Source organism: Tachyglossus aculeatus, chromosome X1 (assembly GCF_015852505.1).
Source record: "Tachyglossus aculeatus isolate mTacAcu1 chromosome X1, mTacAcu1.pri, whole genome shotgun sequence".
Taxonomy (NCBI): Eukaryota; Metazoa; Chordata; class Mammalia; order Monotremata; family Tachyglossidae; genus Tachyglossus; species Tachyglossus aculeatus.
Genome location: NC_052101.1, coordinates 38,017,602 through 38,035,288, shown reverse-complemented (window position 1 = coordinate 38,035,288; position 17,687 = coordinate 38,017,602). Strand labels below are relative to the sequence as shown.

The following is a 17,687-nucleotide window of genomic DNA, read 5'->3' as shown; positions in this document are numbered from 1 at the left end:
GTCACTTAACTTCTCTGTGCCTCAGTTACCTCATCTGTAAAATGGGGATTAAGACTGTTGAGCCCCCCGTGGGACAACCTGATCACCTTGTAACCTTCCCAGAGCTTAGAACAGTGCTTTGCACATAATAAGAGCTTAATAAATGCCATTATTATTATTATTATTACTGTGTCCTGAGAGTGACAGGGAGTGTCAGAATTGTAAGCCCTGGGGAACCCCAAATAAGAAAAATGATAATTGTGGTGTTTGTTAAGCGCCTACTACATTCCAGGCACTGTGCTAAACTCTGGGGTGGGGACAAGCAAATCGGGCTGGACACAGCCCCTGTCCCACATGGGGCTCAGAGTATTAGTCCCCATTTTCCAGATAAGAGAACTGAGGCCCAGAGAAGTGAAGGGAGTTTCTCAAGGTCACACAGCAGACAAATGGCAGAGCCAGGATTAGAACCCAGATCCTTCTGATTCCCAGGCCTGGGCTCTATCCACTAGGTCATGCTTCTCCCAGTTCCACCATCCCTGCCTGATGCTGTGTCAGTTGGCTCTGCAGCCATTGCCTGTGTTGTGTGTGCAGCGCGGCTGTTTCCTAAGTGGGTGCTTTCCCGTTTTTATTGATTCTGCCGCAGAATGATTTTTCTGCTGGCATTTCCCACATTGGTGTTGTTGTGAATGCTCCATTTCCTCAAGGGAAGGGGGCGGGAGCCAGGGAAGGGAACTGGGGGAGTGCTGCCCACCACACGGGCATCTCCCCCTTCCTAAGTCTCACCAGGAGGCAGAGAACAGAGGGCTCCATCCCCTGCTCATCAGGACAACACCGGACCAACTCCGCGATGCCAGCCGAGAGCTGAGGCTCAGTTTCCGCCCACCCCGTTGGGACATCAAAGCCAGGGTAGCTCTCTCAGGAACATCTGTTGTCTCCTCTTTCCTACAAAAACCATCTGACTCACTCAGAGTGGAATCCTTCAGCTCCCGCAAGCTCTGAGAGCTAGGGCGTAAGCCTGGAACACCAGTGCTGGGGCTCATTCTGGAACAGAGAGGATGTTCAGTGCTTAGAACAGTGCTTGGCACATAGTAAGTGCTTAATAAATGCCATCATTAAAAAACAGAGAGGATGGGGCCAGGGCCCCTGCTCTTACATTTGGCCTTGGCTTTGGGGCAGCCTCCCCAAAAAGATGAGGGACGTTTCAGCTCTGAGAACAAAGCCCTGCCCATCACTTGCCGCAGATAGCATCTTCCAGAGGGATACTGAGGGCAGAGGGAAACTTGCAAGTCTGCGTGACCCGGGGCCACTCATTCAGCCACTCTGGACTTCAGTTGAAAAGCAGCCTGGCCTAGAGGAAAGAGCACGGGCCTGCGGGTCAGAGGACCTGGCTTCTAATTCTGGCTCTGCCACTTCTCTGCTGTGTGACCTTGTCACTTCACCTCTGTGCCTCAGTTTCCTCATCTATAAGTTGGGGTTCAATAACTAATCTGCCTCCCGCTTCGATTGGAAACCACATGGGGGTCAGAGACCGTTTGACCTGTTGACCTGATTACCTGAATCTACCCCAGTTCTTAGTACAGTTCTGGGCCCATAGTGAATGCTTCACAAATATCATAATCTTTACTATTCATCTTAAGTGGGTATAAGATACCTGCTCGCCTTTCCTCTTTGACCATGAACTTGCATGGGTCGGGGACTGTGCCTGATCTGCTTATCTTGGGTCTGTGGTGGTGTTTAGCATGGTGCTGGGCACATAATAAGCATTTAAGAAATACCGAAACTCAAGCGAAGTAAGAGTGCCCTATTCTCTGCAAGGTTCAGACTTTTAGACTGTGAGCCCACTGTTGGGTAGGGACTGTCTCTATATGTTGCCAGTTTGTACTTCCCAAGCGCTTAGTACAGTGGTCTGCACATAGTAAGCGCTCAATAAATACGATTGATTGATTGATTCAGAGGGAACTCACAACAGTGGAGCCTTCGACCTCTTCAATGGTCCCCACCCAGTGTTATGTCCTGCTGTCACGGCAGCCAGCAGTCCACTGACTCTGGTTCTGGCCGGAGAAGCGATGCAGACTGTGGTCAGACATGAGGGGAAATTTTACCAGCACAAACCAGGAAGCTTTTTGTTTTGTCTACATGTTTTGTTTTGTTGTCTGTCTCCCCTTTCTAGACTGTGAGCCCATTGTTGGGTAGGGACCGTCTCTATATGTTACCGACTTGTACTTCCAAAGCGCTTAGTTCAGTGCTCTGCACACAGTAGGTGCTCAATAAATACAATTGAATGAATGAACGGGCTTAGCAGGGAGCACGGGCCTGGGACTAAGAAGGACCTGGGTTCTAATCCCTGCTCAGCACTTGTCTGCTGTGTGACCCTGAGCAAGTCACTTAACTTCTCTGTGCCTCAGTTACTTCATCTGTAAAATAGGGATTAAGACTCTGAGCCCCATGTAGGGCAGGGACTCTGTCCAACCCGATCTGCTTGTATCCACCGCCCCCCTTCCCCGCCCCCCAGCACTTAGTATAGTGCTTGGTACATAGTAAGAGCTTAACAAATACACAATTATCATTATTATTATTGTTGTTATCATTATTGGGGAAGGGGTTGGAGGGGCTTGGTGCCCAGGCCACACCCATTGACCCCTGAGAGCATTGTGCAAGCAGATAAGAAGCTAAAATGGGGAGGGATGAGTAGCAGTGATTATTACATTTTTCATGCCTGAGTTCAGTGGTTGACTCAGACTTTCCTTTGGAAAAGTCTTTTCCACATAGTGATCATGTGGGGTGGCCAGTGACCAGTCACGCCACGCTGGCGTTTCGGAAAAGCGTCCCAAAAAGTTCAGGTCTTTTTCTAAGCTGTGAACCAAAAACCAAGTAAATCAACTGGGCTCAGGGCCAAAAGAGAAATGGGATATTAATCAGAAATCAGGCAGTTAGCCCGGTAGAAATCAGGAGGCATGGCTTAGTGGAAATAACCCAGGCCTGAGGGTCAGGGGACCTAGGTTCTAATTCTGGCTCTGCCACATACCTGCTCTATTACCTTGGGCAAGGCATTTAACTTCTGTGGCCCTCACTTTCCTTATCTGTAAAATGGGGGTTTAAATACCTCTTTTCCCTCTCCCCCTTCCATGAGCCTCATGCAGGAGAGGGACTGTGCCTGACCTGATAATCTTGCATTTATCCCAGTGCTTAGTACAGTGCTTATTTGACAAATACATCAATTGTTGTTAGTATTTTCATTAAGAGAATCAATAATATTTCAAAAAGGGAATGTAGGAAATTCAGCCTGGGCTTTCCAGTCCTTTTTGTTGGGTGGGGGAGAACTCTGGGGTCATTAGTTGCAGTCAGATGTCGCAGTGTATCCTGGCATGACGGAGTCCTGGCTAGGGCCCCGTGGCACCACATCGACGGTGGTACTGGGAAAAGCAGATGAGATGGGCAGGGATCATTTTAGGATCCTACCTGCGTGTCTGGGACCAGAGTGCAAAACCACCCCCCGACTCTCCCCCCGCAGCAGGGTATTCATGCTGGGGCTAGGCCTTGGATGCCAAGGGCACGTCTGCCTTTTCAGCCTGGCACCCCCGGAGCGATAATTGGTTGCTCACCTCTGAGAACCTTTATTCACGTGGGAAGTCAAGTTGTAGTACTTCTTGCTGGGTCACAATGGGAGAGGGACTCGGGATAACATGCAGGTAGTGTGTGCTTGTATACATGAGTGGGTCATATGTGTGTCTACTGTAGGCCAGGTTCTTCTATCCAAACGGTGAAAAAGTTCAAAGGTGGCAATGGATTTAGTGTTTCTGATTCCCGTGTTTCTGACCCTGTTCCTCATCCAGGGCATTCCCAACTTTTGTTATGTTCCTCCTGAGGTTTTAGCGGTGGGTGTTTTCCCATCCGGGGTAGGGGGACAAGCAGGGGGATGCTCCCCTTCCCGGCTGTTGGTCAGGCAGGGAGTTTCTTCGTGAGTATTGGGGAGCTCCCTTCCCCTCCTGCACCCCCGGCTCCAACTCACTGTCCTTTCCCCTCGTTGGTGTCTCCGCCAGGTAAAACCCGAACGAAGGACAAGTACCGAGTGGTGTACACAGACCATCAGCGTCTTGAGCTGGAGAAGGAGTTCCACTACAGCCGCTACATCACGATCCGGCGGAAAGCGGAGCTGGCAGCCAACCTGGGACTCACTGAGCGACAGGTGGGTGGGTCCCGGCCCAGCCTGGAAGGGAACAGTGAAAAATGCCCAGGGTGGGAAGGCCTGTTCATTATGGGCAGGGAACGTCTCAGCTTATTCTATTCATTCATTCATTCAATCAATCGTATTTACTGAGTGCTTACTGTGTGCAGAGCACTGTACTAAGCACTTGGGAAGTACAAGTTGGCAACATATAGAGACGGTCCCTACCCAACAGCAGGCTCACAGTCTAGAAGACTGTATTGTATATTATCTATTGTATTGCCCTCTCCCAAAAGCTTAGTTCAGTGCTCTGCACAAAGTAAGCACTCAGTAAATATCATTAATTGATTGGAACGTGTCCACTATTTCTTTTGCACTGTACTCTCCCAAGTCGTTAGTACAGTGCCTAGAAGACTGTATTGTATATTATCTATTGTATTGCCCTCTCCCAAAAGCTTAGTTCAGTGCTCTGCACAAAGTAAGCACTCAGTAAATATCATTAATTGATTGGAACGTGTCCACTATTTCTTTTGTACTGTACTCTCTCAAGTGCTTAGTACAGTGCCTAGAAGACTGTACTGTATATTATCTATTGTATTGCCCTCTCCCAAAAGCTTAGTTCAGTGCTCTGCACAAAGTAAGCACTCAGTAAATATCATTAATTGATTGGAACGTGTCCACTATTTCTTTTGTACTGTACTCTCCCAAGTGCTTAGTACAGTGCTCTGCACATAGTAAGTGCTCAATAAATGCCATTGGTTGATTGGAAAGTGTGCACTATCTCTGTTGTACTGTATTCTCCCAAGTGCTTAGTACGTGCTGTGCGCATAGTAAGTGTTTAATAAATGCCACTGATCAGTTGATTGATAGGTGCAATACAAACCGAAGGAGACAGCTCACAATCTAACTTCGACTGTGAACTCCATGAGGGACAGGGACTGTGTCCAACCAGATAAACTTGTATCTGCCCCAGCACTAAGAACAGTGCTTGACACAGAGTAAGTGCTTAACAACAGCATGGCCTAGCGGAAAGAGCCTGGGTTTGGGAGTTTTAATCCTGGCTCTACCTCTTGTCTAAAGGGTAACCTTGAGCAAGTTACTTAACATCTCTGTGCCTCAGTTCCCTCATCTGCAAAATGGGGATTCAATACCTATTTCTCCCTCCTACTTAGACTGTGAGCCCCATGTGGGACCCAAGTATCTTGACTCTATCCCAGCGCTTAGTACAAATTCTTGACACATAGTAAGCACTTTAACAAATACCACAATTGTGAATTATTATTAACAAAGATAGAAACCCTTCTTCAATTGAGCACTGGTATTTATTGTGCACCTACTGAGGGCTAAGCACTGTAGCAAGCACTCAGGGGAGAAGAACAGATGTTCCCTGCCCTTCTGGAGTTTACAGTCTAATGGACTCTTACCAGCTGGTGGTAAGCAAATGGAGTTCAGTTACCTGGGCAGTTGTCAGGTCAGAAACCATAAGTCGGTTCAAAAGGGATTTGGGTAAATTCACAGATGAGAGATCCATAAGGGGCCACTGGAGGGAAACATGGAAGGGAAAGGTAGGTGGTATAAGAGGGGTTTAGATGGATTCATGGACCAAATTCCAGATGACTGGGAGAGGAAAAAATTCAGGAGGTTAGCTGCAACATCCCTGACCGTGAGAACGGATGTAAGAAAAACAATTATCACATTGTTCCTCAAAGCATTCCCTAGGGTCCCTCCTGGATATGTAATGAATCCTCGCGGGGTGGACCACTGGTCTGACTCAGAAAGGCAATTCTGATATCCTTGATGCTCCCCCAAGGGTCATCAGTAGAAAGGGGAGCCCAGAAAATGTTGCTGTCCTTGGATTGTGATCATTCAGCTTACAGTAAAGATTTGAGCCCTGCTCCAAAGCCCAGCTGCATCTACTGCTCTGCCTGCGCTCTCTTTCCCTCAGCTCCTCAATCTCTTATAGCTGGACACAGCTTTCCCTTGAGTTCCCACCCTCCTCCTTAGACCCTTGAGCTGACAGCTTTCTCCCTCCCTGTTATTATCTCTATTTCCGTTGCCTCTCTGCCTGGATTTTCTTTATTTCCCTTCCTCCCCAGACCCATTAAATCTCCCTTGCCCTTTTTCTGTCTTCCTCTGTTTGTCTCCTCCCTCCTCCCCCTCTCATGCCCTTCTGTGGTCAGTGCCTCTGTCACCCCTCTGGTACTGCCCTCCATTCCCCTGCTTCCTGGCCGACTCTCTTCACGAGCTCCACTCTTTGTGTCTCTCCAGGTGAAAATCTGGTTCCAGAATCGAAGAGCGAAAGAGAGGAAAGTGAACAAGAAGAAGATGCAGCAGCAAAGCCAGCCAGCCAGTACCACCACCCCCACCCCGCCCGGCGCGGGGACCCCCGCCACCCCAATCGGGGGCATCTGCAGTAGCACCACCAACCTCGTCTCTTCCTCCCCAATGACTATCAAGGAAGAATACCTGCCGTAGCCCTCGCCCCCCCCGCCCCCGAGACTGAGCCGCGGGGTTGCCACTGTGCAGACTTTGTCTTGCCCGCTGCCTCAGGCCACCCCCGGCTCACTGGAAGGAGGACTTTGGGGTTGGAGCTTGTCCCAAAGGGGCCGGGGTGGGAGGGTGCTGGTGGCGGGGGAGGGCACGGGGAGGAGGAGGAGGAGGGTGGCTACACTCTTGGCCTCCCCCAGCCTTGTGGGCAAGTGCTGCATGGAGCACTAAGACAAGCAGGGGACTGTGTCCGGAAATAATCTGCTTGCCTCGTGGCAATTATTTAATGTGAAGGCTCCCTGGGACTGACGCTGGGAAATCACCCCCCTCGGGAGGGAGTCCAGGCCCAAGGAGGCAAGGTCAGGACTGGGAGGGGTGATGCCCCTCTCCTCCCTCCCCTACCAAGCCTACGAGGTAGCTTCACATTGGAGCCCAAGCTAAAGGGTCAGAGGGGGAGGAGACGTGGGTGCACGAGGAACCTCTGGCATGAGGAACGCTGACTTGCCCGTGGGGAGCCAAAAGGCAAATAAATGAACATTGCCCTGCAGGGAATTGCTGAGGGAGCCGAGGGTCGGGGTGGTGCAAGAGGCCCAGGGTGTGGAGGGATCTGGGAGAGAGGGCTGATTCTAGGAGTGGAGGAAGTAGCATCTCCAGCTTGAGGAGCTTCCCGGAGAATTACGGGGCGAAGAAGGGCTGAGGTAAACACGAGGCCCCAGAAGGGGGTAGAGGCAAGCTGAACCTGGAGAGGGCCAAAGGGCCAAGCTTGAAGAGGGCAGGGTCTGAAAGAGCTTCCATTCACAAAGTTTGGGAGGCCCAAGGGAGGCTGTGAAATCTACTGAACACCCAAGGGAGACTTCCATCGCTTAAGAGGAAGTTAGGGCTCTTGCCCAGGGACGGGAGAAGGGATTAGATGACCTCTAAAGGTTCCTTCCGTGACAAGGAATCTGGGATCATCTTGTACCCACCCTATTTTTCTAATATATACCCGCAGGCCTCCTCTGCTCCCCAGTACCTCAGCCTCTCCCTCCCCTGGTCCTGGGCTGCATCTTCCTTGGTCTCTCACTGGGGGAGCTTCTGCCCTGTGGACCCAGGTGCTGGAGAGACCCACCCAAGCCCCCACAAACTGTCCCTCCTCTCCCCACCTTCCTCCTCAGTGATTGAGCCTGTCCACACTCCAGGCACTGAACAGAGGTCAGAAATCCCTGTCCAGGCTCAATCTCCCACAGTAGGGAGAGCTGAAAAAAGACGTCAGGGAGGGGAGGCCCCTCCTGCTGCAGCCCCCACCTGTCACCCAGGGTTGAACCCTCTGACTCCCAGGGGATTGGCGGTGTTTACCAATAAGAGCTGTGCTACAGGCACACATGATTTCTGTGTGCATTTGTGGTTGTGGGCCCAGCTCCTCCCCCCCACCTGGAGCTCCCTGTGGATTGCGGAGGAGCCGCCAGTCGGGGGCCTCTGCCTTGCTGGCAGCTGAAACCAGCCACAGAGAATGGTCCCTCGTGCCCAGTCTGCCCACCTCCCCCACTGGCCCCAGGGCCTTGGGGTCTCCACCCAAGGAACAGGTGTGCAGCAGGCTGCTGCCACACAAGGCTCAGGGGGAGGGCAGCAACGACTGGATGCCAGTTTTCCCTTTTCTATCCTATATGGAGGTAGCTCCCTGGAGAGGAAGAGGGTATCCTAGAGCACTGGAATGCCAGAGTCTTTGTTCTCCCTGGGAGGAGGGAAGCCTGGAATGTCAGTCCAGGGGAAGTGTCAGCAATAGTTCTGTTCTTTAACCACCTTACTCCTTTCTGGTGGACCCTGTGCTGATTGATGAGGTTCCACACATGCCCCCCTACCGTCTTCCCCCTGGTGCTCCAGCCCCCACACCATCCATAGCTCTGGGCCTGGCTCCAGAAGGGTCTAGCCTGACCCTGCCACCTCCAGCCAGGGCCCAGGCAAGGCCGAGATTCAGGCCTCCTTGCCTCTCCGCCACACTCACAGTGAGGCGGTTCCTGCCCCAGGAAACCCTCCCCTTGGCACCCAGAACCTGTGTGCCTGACAAGTGAGAGCCAGAATCAGGCGAACCAGCCTCAGTGCTCTGACCCCAGAGTGTGTAGGGTCCCCAGGGCCAAGAGGCATCAGGAGGTGCGAGTGGCCAGCTCCCAGACCTGTTTCTGCAGAGCTGAGGCCCATGATGGCTGTTTGTATATAATGTGGGATTTTTTGGACACAGCTTGAATAAATTTGTAAAAAATCCTTGTGATCAAGTTCCTTGTGATAGGCGCAGATTCCGAGGGGACTGAACCAATGGGAAGTGGAAATAGGACCTTGCAGTAGCAGGGCTTGTCTGGTCTGGTGTCAGCCCTATGGAGTGAAGGGCTGGCCTTTCTTGTAGTGATTGCATGGCCGAAATCCTTCCAGTAGCTAGTCCTCCTAGCCCCTAGCCCCTACCTGCCCCTTTCTCACCCCAATCTCTCAGAGGGATCTGCTGTTGTGGTCATCCCATGCCAGGGAGGTAGGGTGGGCTGGCGCTTAGGGGACCCCAGCAACTTGCAGTAGGAGGCAAGCCCAGAAAGAACCTGGCCTGGCCACTTGACTGTGGCTTCCAGAAAGAAGGCTTTTATCTCCCTTGTTCACAAGCTAGACTTCCTTGCATCATGAGCCTCGGGGAGCCACGAGCCTCCCCTCACTCCGTCCCACCCCTCTCCCATTGCCAGGCTGTTGGCTGGCCCTCCCATGGGATCCTGGGGGTGGCGGAGGGGCGGGAAAGGAGGGCTGTGTGCTAGGAGAGCGAAGGGCAAGGCCAGCCTCTCATAAACCCAGGGGTTCTCTGACTGCCCTCTAATCTCTTTTATGGCCTCAAGCAGGCAGAATAGCCGCCTCATCCCAGAACAATAAACAGAGAGAGAAGTGGCCAGATAGCACACTAGATCCAGCTGGCAGAGTGCTCCTGCCACATGGAATAAGTAGGCACTGGGGCCTCTAAGCCTGGGAATCACAGTGGGGGCCCCAAGATGCTCCTCTCACTTTTCTCTCCTTTGCCTTCACACCCTCTTTCCACTTCCTCCTCCGTCCTCCAACGATGCAGCTGGTCTCGATTTCTGGGGATGGGCAAGCCAGGTCTTGCAGATGATACCAGTCAGCTGAGTTCTGGTTTCCCCAGAGGAGCAGTGTGGCCCCTTTTGTACTGCTAAAAGTGAGGTGGTGACTGCTATGGAGTCTCGAACCCAGTCCTCTGCCTGCTCCTGGGAGAATCATGGGTTATATTCCTACTTCCTCCTCTTATCTTTGCCAACAGTCTCCTGTTGGCACGTGGCAGAGGAGCCCTAGGGACCTGACAGAGACCTCAGTGTCCACTCAGTGGGCATAGGCATGCCCAGGGACAGAGCCAGCAATGTGTTGGCAGATGGCTGAGGAAAAGGGCTGAAAGGGCAGGGCCGTGAATGCTGATTGTGCATCATCCCCTGGGTCATTTTTCAGAATGTGTCTACCATCTCTGTTGTATTGGACTCTTCCAAGTGCTTAGTACAGTGCTCTGCACACAGTAAGCTCTCAATAAATACGATTTATCGATTGATATTTAAAGGCACAGAATTCCTCTCCCCACTCTGGCCCCTTCTCATGCTCTTAGTTTCGCTAGTCCCTGCTGGTCATGTGGGCCAGCTTGAGCCCACTGTTGGGTAGGGACTGTCTCTATATGTTGCCTACTAGTACTTCCCAAGCGCTTAGTACAGTGCTCTGCACACAGTAAGCACTCAATAAATACGATTGATTGATTGGTTGATTTATTCATTCATTCAGTCGTATTTATTGAGCGCTTACTGTGTGCAGAGCACTGGACTGAATGGCTGGTTGGGCTCGAATAAGAGGCAATCAGCTTGGGTTCCATCCCCAGGGGAGGAAGAGGGCTAGGGAAGGTGATCAGCAAGAAGCAGAGGAGCTGGGGTCCCGGGGCGTGGGGGCAGGACAAAAGGCTCATCAGGATTAAGAGCGGGGATGGAGGTGGTGCACCTCCGGCGAGGGGAAGAGATGCGTTTTCACACAAACGTTGCTGCCCAACCTGGACAGGATGAAATTCCAACTGATACTCTATCAGGCCAGGCTCTGTTTGCACAGCGGGTAAAAGTCCACAGTGCTGAGGGCAGAGTTTGGGCCCCCAGGGTGTGTGTGTGTATGCACAGGGAGCAGGTGCTGATGGGAAGCAGCCATAAAGGTGCCCAGGCCAGCATCCCCGTGCCCCACCTTGCCCCCGACTTTCGCAATGCGTCTGTCATTGGAGGCTGACTCACCTGTCTTCCCTCTCCCCCAACTCCATCCCCCACCCACAGCCGGGCCCCCTCTTTCCATCTGCTGTCAGGTTCTACTCCACACAGCACGGTGGGTGGGGAGAATCCCGCGCCGCTTCTTGCCAGGGACCAGGGACCCGATGCCCAATCCTGCTCCTCAGGCCTCAGGTTCCTGACGGTTGCCCTAGAAGCAGGCATTCGGTGCGTGTGACTTTCGATTCCAGGTTCTGTGCCGACTGGCGTCTGGCAGGGGCGCCAGCCCCAAGACAGAAAAAAAAACCAGCAGCGTGGTGGTTCCGGGCACTGCCCCTTACCCCTCCAAGGGTGCCTAGGGGAGAGGACGAGACTTTACAGGGCTTGGCAGGGGCAGGGAAGTTCCAGATGGGCAGGGGTGGCCTGCTTGTTAGGATCGGGTAGTGTGGTCTAGTGGAAAGAGCTTGCGATTGGGAGTCAGGAGACCCAGATTCTGGTTCCAGCCATTGGCCTGTTGCGTGTCAGCTTGGGCAAATCACTAAATCTCTCTGCCTCAGTTTCTTCATCTGTAAAATGAGGATAAAATCCCTGCTCTCCTTCCCGCTTAGATTATGAGTTCCACGTGGGGCAGGGACTGTGTCCGACCTGGGTCTCATACCTCTACTTCGGCAACTTGTAAGAGTCTAATCAGTACCATAATGAATTAACCCTGTTCAAAACCAAAGTTGTCTTTTGAATCTGGACATAGGAGATGGATTTTGTGCCTGGGAAGACCTAGTGGCAGCCCTCCCTTTCCCAGATCCTTTTGGGCCGGGAACATGTCGACCAGTTGTGCTACATTGTTCTCTCCCACGTGCTTGGTGTAGTGCTCTGCACGTAGTAAATACTCAATAAATTCCACTGACTGACTGAGAGCCAGACACCTTGGTCCCGTAAAATAATAATAATGATGGCATTTATTAAGCGCTTACTATGTGCAAAGCACTGTTCTAAGCGCTGGGGAGGTTACAAGGTGATCAGGTTGTCCCATGGGGGGCTCACAGTCTTAAGCTCCATTTTACAGATGAGGTAACTGAGGCACAGAGAAGTTAAGTGACTTGCCCAAAGTCACACAGCTGATCATTTGAGGAGCCGGGATTTGAACTCATGACCTCTGACTCCAAAGCCTGTGCTCTTTTCCACTGAGCCACGCTGCTTCGAAAGAGCCCGCAGGAGAATCCATGCCCTCCCCGTCCTGCTCCTCCTCTTTCTCCTCTTCCTCTTTGTCTTCCTCTTCCTTTTTCTTCTCTTTCTCTTCCTCCCTCACTGTCTGCCGCCCCAACTCTCCACTGAAAAGGGCAATGTGACCATCACTGGGGAACCATCCTCATCCCTTGGACTTTTCCCCTGGGAATTCAGGTGATGGGGAAAGGCACAGGAGTGTGCCCCACCCTCAGCCTGGGCAGTGGACATGTCAGGGACAGGACGGGAACCTCTATCCCTTGCAGGGCAACAGCCCCTGTGCTCTCCAGAGGCCTTCTGGTTGTGCTGCTTCCAAAGGGGCAAAAGTGAAAAAAGGTTTTGCTGGTGGCTGAGGAGGCCCCAGCCAGCCTGGGAAACAGGAAGAGTCTGTTGGGAGGGTGAGAGATTCAGATAGCTGCCAGCCATAAGTGGGTGGCCACCCGTCCAATTTTATGTGATTTTCAGTGGCCTGTCCCTGCCCTGTTCCAATTCAGGATTGGACACTCATGTCTGTTTTGTCCATTTTTGTCCCTGAGCCTCCTCCGGCTGATTCTCCTGCCACCAACTTCTGTGCTCTGGTAGACAGTAAGTGGCGGAGCCAAGGGATCTCCACCTTGGTGGTCCTGGACCCTAAACTGTCCCAAACTTCTGGAACCCTAAAGCTGGAAGAGGACTGTCAGGGATCAGCAGCAGCAGCAGTAGTGGATTCAGTCATTCATTCATTTATTCATTCAATTGTATTTATTGAGCGCTTACTGTGTGCAGAGCACTGTACTAAGTGCTTGGAAAGAGTACAATTCGGCAACAGAGACAATCCCTACCCAACAATGGGCTCACAGTCTAGAAGTGGGGGAGACAGACAACAAAACAAAACAAGTAGACAGGCATCAATATAAATAAATAGAATTATAGGTATATACACATCATTAATAAAATATATAGATTAATAAATAAGTACATATCTACACAAGTGCTGTAGGGAGGGGAGGAGGGTGGAGCAGAGGGAGGGAGTAGAGGTGATGGGGAGGGGAGGAGGAGCAGAGGAAAAGGGGGGCTCAGTCTGGAAAGGCCTCCTGGAGGAGGTGAGCTCTCAGTAGGGCTTTGAAGGGGGGAAGTGAGCTAGTTTGGAGGATGTGAGGAGGGAGGGCATTCCAGGCCAGAGGTAGGACTGTCTCTATATGTTACCAACTCGTACTTCCCAAGCGCTTAGTACAGTGCTCTGCACACAGTAAGCGCTCAATAAATACGATTGATTGATTGATTGATTGATTGACGTGGGCTAGGGGTCGAAGGCAGGACAGGCGAGAACGAGGCCCAGTGAGGAGATTAGTGGCAGAGGAGCGGAGGGTGCAGGCTGGGCTGGAGAAGGAGAGAAGGGAGGTGAGGTAGGAGGGATGAAGGAGAGCTTTGAAGCCAATAGTGAGGAGTTTTTGCTTCATACAAAGGTTGATAGGCAACCACTGGAAATTTTTGAGGAGGGGAGTGACATGCCCAGGTTCTCTTGCACATGACCCAACTCCCAGGAAGCAGCATGGGATAGTGGCTGGAGCTCGGGGCTGGGACTCCACCACCTGTCTGATGTTTGCCCTTTGGTAAGTCACTTCACTTCTCTATGCCTCAGTTACTTCATCTGTAAAATGGGGGTTGAGACTGTGAGTCCCACGTGGGACCCGGACTGTGGACCGGGGCCCTGTCCCATGTGAGGCTCCCGATCTAAAGGGGAAGGTGACAGGTGTTTAATTCCGGTCTTACAGATGAGGAAACTGAGACCTACTGAAGCTAAGTGACTTGCCCATGGTCACACAACAGGGAAGTGGCAGAGCTGTGTTTAGAACCCAAGTCTTTTGACTCCAGAAGCAGCGTGGTTCAGTAGAAAGAGCACGGGCTTCGGAGTCAGAAGTCGTGGGTTCAAATCCCAGCTCCGGCACTTGTCAGCTGTGTGACTTTGGGCAAGTCACTTCACTTCTATGGGCTTCAGTTACCTCATCTGTAAAATGGGGATAATAATAATAATAATAATGGCATTTATTAAGCGCTTACTATGTGCAAAGCACTGTTCTAAGCGCTGGATGAAGACTGTGGGACAACCTGATCACCTTGTAACCTCTCCAGTGCTTAGAACAGCGCTTTGCACATAGTAAGCGCTTAAAAAATGCCATTATTATTGTTATTATTATTCAGTCCAGCTCCCTGCCACCAGGCAGGTGAGTAAATGAACCTACCTGCTCAGGTGGTTGGTTCTCCCTCACATGACCCAATTCCCAGGAAGCATCATGGTATAGAGTCAGAAGGTCATAGGTTCTAATCCAGGCTCCGCCACTTGCCGTGGCCTTGGGAAGTCACTTCACTTCTCTTTGCCTCAATTACCTCATCAGTAAAATGGGGATTGAGACTGTGAGCCCCACGTGGGACAGGGACTATGTCCAGCCAGATTGGCTTGTTTTCACCCCAGCGCTTAGTACCTGGTACATAGTAAGCACTCAACAAATACCACCGTTATTATTATTAAGGGGTCTCCCAGGGGGTCATGAGCAGGCTGCCTGGGCCACCCCAGGATTAAGATGTAAGGCTCTGAGCCCCAAGTTGGGAAACACAAGAAGTGATCCTTGTGAAGATCTTGTGAAGTCATTTAACTTCTCTGGGCCTCAGTTACCTCATCTGTAAAATGGGGATTAAGACTGTGAGCCCCAAGTGGGACAACCTGATCACCTTGTATCCTCCCCAGCACTTAGAACAGTGCTTTGCACATAGTAAGCGCTTAACAAATGCTATTATTATTATTATTATTATTATCCTCCCCTTGTCCTCGCACTATCTCCCCTTTTCCATTCAGCCACTACTGGCCCTCCCCAACCTCTAGTTGGGTTAGAGACCGGGGCATGGAGAGTTGGGGGCTGCAAGTGGGTCCTCCGACCCCCAGGCCCGTGCTCTACTCCCAGGCCCGTGCTCTTCCCATGGAAAAGAAATGATGGCATTTGTTAAGCGCTTGCTATGTGCCAAGCATTGTTCTAAGCACTGGGGTTGGGGGGGGGGGAATACAAGGTGATCAGGTTGTCCCACATGGGGCTCAGTCTTCATCCCCATTTTACAGATGAGGTAACTGAGGCCCAGAGAAGTTAAGTGACTTGCCCAAAGTCACACAGCTGACAAGTGGTGGAGGCGGGATTAGAACCCATGACCTCTGACTCCCAAGCCCGTGTTCTTTCCAGTGAGCCTTGCACATTGCTCCATGTAATCAACCAACAATCATATTTAATGAGCGCTTACTGTGTGCACAGCACTCTAGGTCGTGCTGCTCCATGTAATCAGTCAATCAATTGTATTTACTGAGCACTTACTGTGTGCACAGCACTGTACTAAGTGCTTGGGAGAGTACAATATAATAATAATAATAATGATGATGATGTAGGTATTTGTTAAGCACTAACTATGTGCCAAGCATGGTTCTAAGCACTGCGGGAGATGGAGGTAATCAGGTTGTCCCCTGTGGGGCTCACAGTCTTTATCCCCATTTGACGGATGAGGGAACTGAGGCCCAGAGAAGTTAAGTGACTTGCCCAAAACCACACAGCAGACAAGTGGAGGAGCCGATATAGTAATATAACAGAGTTGGTAGACACGTTCCCTGACTGCAACGAACTTGCAGTTTAGAAGGATTCAAGAAAATGAGGTCACAGTCTCTGCTCCACTTGGGGTTCACAATCCTAGTGGGTTGGGAGACAATAGGTGTCATCCCCATTTTCTGGGTGGGGAAACTGGAACACAGAGCGGAAAGTGACTTGCTTCAGGTCATATAACAGGGTAGTGGCAGAGCTGGGATTGGAACCAGGGTCTTCTTTCACTTAGTCCCTTGAACTTTCCACTAGGCTGCACCATCTCCTATGCCTTGGCTGCAACAGTCTCCCGTATCCCAGTTACGAGGTACCGTGGTTTATTTAGAGGCAGAGCTATGCTTTTAATTTTGTTTCCGGAACCCTTATTGCTGATGGCCTGTCCTCTCCTCCGCTCTATTCATTGATTTTTTTTATTTTATGTATTGCTTGGGTTGGGCTTTCTCTCCCGTTTCCTCCACATTAGTCTGTGGTCCAGAATCCCTCCCACGGTCTCACAGACAAAATCTGGAATGTCTCCCGTCACTTTCCGGGGACAGGGAGGGGAGAAGCTTACAGGTTCTGAGACTGGGGAGCGGAAGCCAGGAATAAGCAAGGTGGCCCAATTAAATCGGCCCCCACCTAACAACACAGGCAGCCTGTGAAGCTGGTTTGAAATAGACCTGCCTCTGAAATGATCTCATCTCATCCTGAACTAGAGAATGGAGAGAGGAGGATGAGGAGTCTGGGGGAGGGGAGAGCCCAGACACCAGCTGCTGTTTCCCCCTCCTTGAAGGACTAGCTCCTGGAAGCCCTGGTGAGGTATCCGACGGGGCAGAAAAGTGAGAAGGGAAAGGCCCAGAGAGGACAGGCAGAGGAAGGACAGGGGGAGAGGTAAGCGACTTTAGGTGGGCTGGCCATTAACAGGGAGCCGGCCGTGGGTGGGAGTAGGGGGATGAATTGTCTTCACACCAAATGGAAGGAGACGGACCACCTGGTCCCCTTTCCTCCCCCCACCCCTGATGCCTACGCTGCCCCCCAGTCTGCGGGGGCAGTTCTCCTCTGGAGGCAACCCAAGTGGTCACCTCACTACCAGTAGTGGTGTTCAAAATCAGTACACAGACTCCCTTTCTTCCTTCCTTCTCCAGAGCCACAGCCCTCCTCCCCAGGGTGTCCCCAATGTAGCTTGGGGAACACACTTCAGAAACCTTTCTGGCTAGTGGTCTCCCAAAGAGTGGGGGCAGAGGGCATGATGGTAGGTGTGGGGGTCCTCCACAGCTCCAGCCCAGGAGGGTTCCCAAGGGCAGGCAGACCCTGCAGTTCTCTACCCAATGCCCACTCCCCTGGGTAATAATTGTGGTATTTGTTAAGGTATTTGTTTGACACTTAGTATTAAACAAATACTAAGCTCTGGGATAGATACACCTTAATTAGGTCCCACATGGGGCTCACTGTCTACATAGGAGGGAGAAGAAGTAATAATGATGATAGTATTTGTTAAGCGCTTACTATGTGCCAAGCACTGTTCTACGCATTGGGGGGATATAAAGCAATCAGATTGTCCCACGAGGGGCTCACAGTCTTAATCCCCATTTTACAGATGAGGCAACTGAGGCCCAGAGAAGTTAAGTGACTTGCCCAAAGTCACACAACTGACAAGGGGCAGAGCTGGGATTAGAACCCATGACCTCTGACTCCCAAGCCAGTGCTCTTTCCACTGAGTCACACTGCTTCCCGAATGAATGGGTAATGGGTAATGATTACCCATTTTGCAGATGGGGGAACTGAGGCACAGAGAAGTTAAATGATTTGCCCAACGTCACACAGCAGGCAGAGCCAGAATTAGAAGGCAGGTCCTTGGACTCCCAGGCCTGTGCTGTTCCCACAAAGCCACACTGCATCTAACGGGGATACAGGTCGCCCTGACTTCCAGCATACTTAGTGGGCTGTTTCCACTCTCTGAGGGAAACCCGCTCCCCAGTAGTGCCGAGGCCCCTCCTCTGC

At 51.5% G+C, this 17,687-nt stretch overlaps 1 protein-coding gene across 1 annotated transcript in view; it reads left to right on the top strand.

The window, feature by feature from the left end:
• The window catches only part of CDX1 (caudal type homeobox 1), a 37,270-nt gene extending 30,541 nt beyond the window's left edge, over positions 1–6,729 (top strand). Inside the window, exons 3-4 of the mRNA XM_038772265.1 lie at positions 4,020–4,165; positions 6,413–6,729. Coding sequence (XP_038628193.1) covers positions 4,020–4,165; positions 6,413–6,619 — 353 coding nt within the window. The 3' untranslated portion in view covers positions 6,620–6,729. The remainder of the gene's footprint in view (positions 1–4,019; positions 4,166–6,412) is intronic.
• Positions 6,730–17,687: the final 10,958 nt, after the last annotated feature.